The sequence below is a fragment of the Ailuropoda melanoleuca genome, unplaced genomic scaffold (assembly GCF_002007445.2).
Source record: "Ailuropoda melanoleuca isolate Jingjing unplaced genomic scaffold, ASM200744v2 unplaced-scaffold2044, whole genome shotgun sequence".
Lineage (NCBI taxonomy): Eukaryota > Metazoa > Chordata > Mammalia > Carnivora > Ursidae > Ailuropoda > Ailuropoda melanoleuca.
The window spans coordinates 1-2,437 of NW_023189882.1; the positions used below are offsets into that span (position 1 = coordinate 1).

The 2,437-nt window shown below is 53.7% G+C and overlaps 1 protein-coding gene across 1 annotated transcript; it reads right to left on the bottom strand.

Moving 5' to 3' along the window:
* Window positions 1-10: 10 nt before the first annotated feature.
* LOC117797966 (nectin-2-like) lies at window positions 11-2,380 on the bottom strand. Its single transcript, XM_034650394.1, has 3 exons — window positions 1,915-2,380; window positions 1,687-1,773; window positions 11-1,035 (listed from the first exon to the last, which is right to left on the bottom strand). Exons 1-3 carry the CDS (start codon window positions 1,915-1,917, stop codon window positions 769-771), a joined length of 357 nt encoding a protein of 118 aa, XP_034506285.1. The 5' UTR covers window positions 1,918-2,380; the 3' UTR covers window positions 11-768.
* Window positions 2,381-2,437: the final 57 nt, after the last annotated feature.

Consider the following 2,437-nt stretch of genomic DNA (forward strand, 5'->3'; position numbering starts at 1 on the left):
ACCCCCCCCCCCCCCCCGGCCAGGAGATTTTTGGGTCCCATCTCACTGGGCAGGAGTAAAAGGACTCAGTAGTCTTCAAATAACAGCAAATTCTTCTTCTAAGGCTGGGGCCGGAAAGGCACACCCCATGAGGCTTACCCCATCTAGTCCTGGACTGGGGCTTAATTCCCTGTAGACAGGAATTGGGGTAGTGGGGGCTCAGGGAAGGGTCTGGGCCCTGAGACTCCTGCCTGCAGGAGGGAGGAGATGGGGAAGCTCTGCCTTGGGCCGGGGATTCCCTTTCCTCTTGCCTTTGGGGAACACAGGATGGGGAGGGGGTGAGTGGGGCTCTGCTGCCTGGAGGGCTCAGGTCTGAGCAACAGGGTACCCCCAACACCTACCCCAGCAGAACTATTGAGATTTTACTGCCTGAGGACAACTCAGAGGTCTGGGGTCTTCTTTGGGATTTGGGGGAGTCTGGAGATGATGGGACGTGAGAGGTATGATTTAAGGTCTTAGGAGTCCTTAGGTCAGAGGCTGTGCAGGAACATACTCCCCCACCCCCATGTGAGATAAGGTTACCAGGTTTCTGTTGTCATTACTGGTTTCTCTGGGTCAGAGATCATGGATTAGAGGTCACAGTGGAGCCACCAAGGCAGAAGTCAAAGATGAGATGCATTTTTGTGTGTTAACATACTGTGGTCTTGTCAGAGGTCAGGGGGCACTAGATCCCTGGCAGAAAGTGGAGGAATCAAAAAGTGAAAGGTGAGAGGCCAGGGCCATGGCAGCTCACACATACATGGCTCGGGACATGACAAAGCCTTTGCTCTGGTAGGAATCAGAGGGGCTGGAGTAGGACAGGGCATCATAGATGGGGTTGATATTATCTAGATAGTCTTCCTCCTCTTCCTCATCATCCTCTAAGTCCAGGGCAACCCCCTCCACAGCCGGTGGCCCTGGAGGCACCAGGATGGGGGACCCCAGGCCCGTGGCCCCCAGGAGCAGGGGCCCCGACCGCTCTTCCAAGGTGGGCAGCTCATGATATCGAGGCATATCCTGGGGGCAGAGAAGGAAAAAGAGCCTGAGGTCATCTCCTGTGCATGACACAGAATCCCAATCTGCCCCTTGACCCCCAAATCCTGACCATCTTCTTATGCCAACCAGACCTGACCTCATCCCTTGTCGGCCTGGGGGGAATTTGCCTGGAGCAATCATATGGCTAGTCCCAGCTCAAAACCCAGAGCGTTAGTCCTGGGCCTCTCCTTTGTCTTTTGATCCCTGACCACAAGCCTTTCTCCATGAACCTTTGACTTCAATCTTGACCTCAACTACTTAACCTTAAGCCCTAAGGAGCTCCTTGAACCTTGATTTGTCTCAACTTCAATATCTGACCCCTGACATCCAACAGACCACGGAAGGGAATGACAATCAGTTTTGTCTCATCTCCAGGCACAGTATCTGGCAAATGCCGATGTCCGACCTGAAGTTCAATCTTCACTAAGTGACTTTAACCTCATGTCCTTGGACTTTTTCAACCATGATCTCCCCCACTGAATCCTCAACACATCTTGGTGCTCTAAGCTCTGACTAGAGACACAGCACTGGCCTTGAGTTGTGACCTTTAGTGATTGACCTTTTATGTCAGGAGCTGATCCCTGGCCCTTAAACTCAAACCCCAAACCCACCCCTGCCCTCCCGAGTTCCCACCTGTTCAGCACATGAGACGCCAGCATCAAAGTAGGGGGTCTTGAGTGGGCTGTGCTCTGAGGCCCCAAGCGTGAAGAGCTGGGAAGGCTGCAGGGAAGGAAGAGGGGCAGGTCAGGACCCTCTCACAGCTGGCCTCTCCCATGAGTTCCCCCTCCTAGCCCCGGCCTCAGTGGGGAAAGGTGGGGGTGTGGAGGAGGGGGCAGCCTGGGCTCCAGGGGAAGTGCTTACCATCTCGGGCTCCTCCAGCTTCGCCTTGGGGGTTGGTGGCTTGTATGAGGGAGGCCCCTCCAGACTGTTGGGCAGGACATAGGTCAAGTGGAGTCTCAGACCCGAGAAGCCCTCCTATCCCAGGATCAATGCAGACGCTCTTTTCTCTGCTCGATCTCCCTTTCTGTTGCCCCCCTGTGCCCCCCATGCCCAGCTAACTCCTATTCATCCCATGAATTTATCTTCTTCCAGGAAGCCTCCCTGATCCTCCAGGAGGATTAGGGACTCCTGATATATGGTTATATCTAGCTGTTCTTCCCTCTTGGGGCACTTACTGAGTTTGTATCTGAAACATTATTTTTGATATCATTCAATAACTATCCCACTGTGAGCAATGTGAGGGAAAAAATGAGATCTGTGTCGTCAACAGTGTTCTCAGAAGGAAGTCGGCAAGTATTTGTTTGAAAAATGAATGAGGGGGGGCGCCTGGGTGGCACAGCGGTTAAGCGTCTGCCTTCGGCTCAGGGCGTGATCCCGGCGTTAT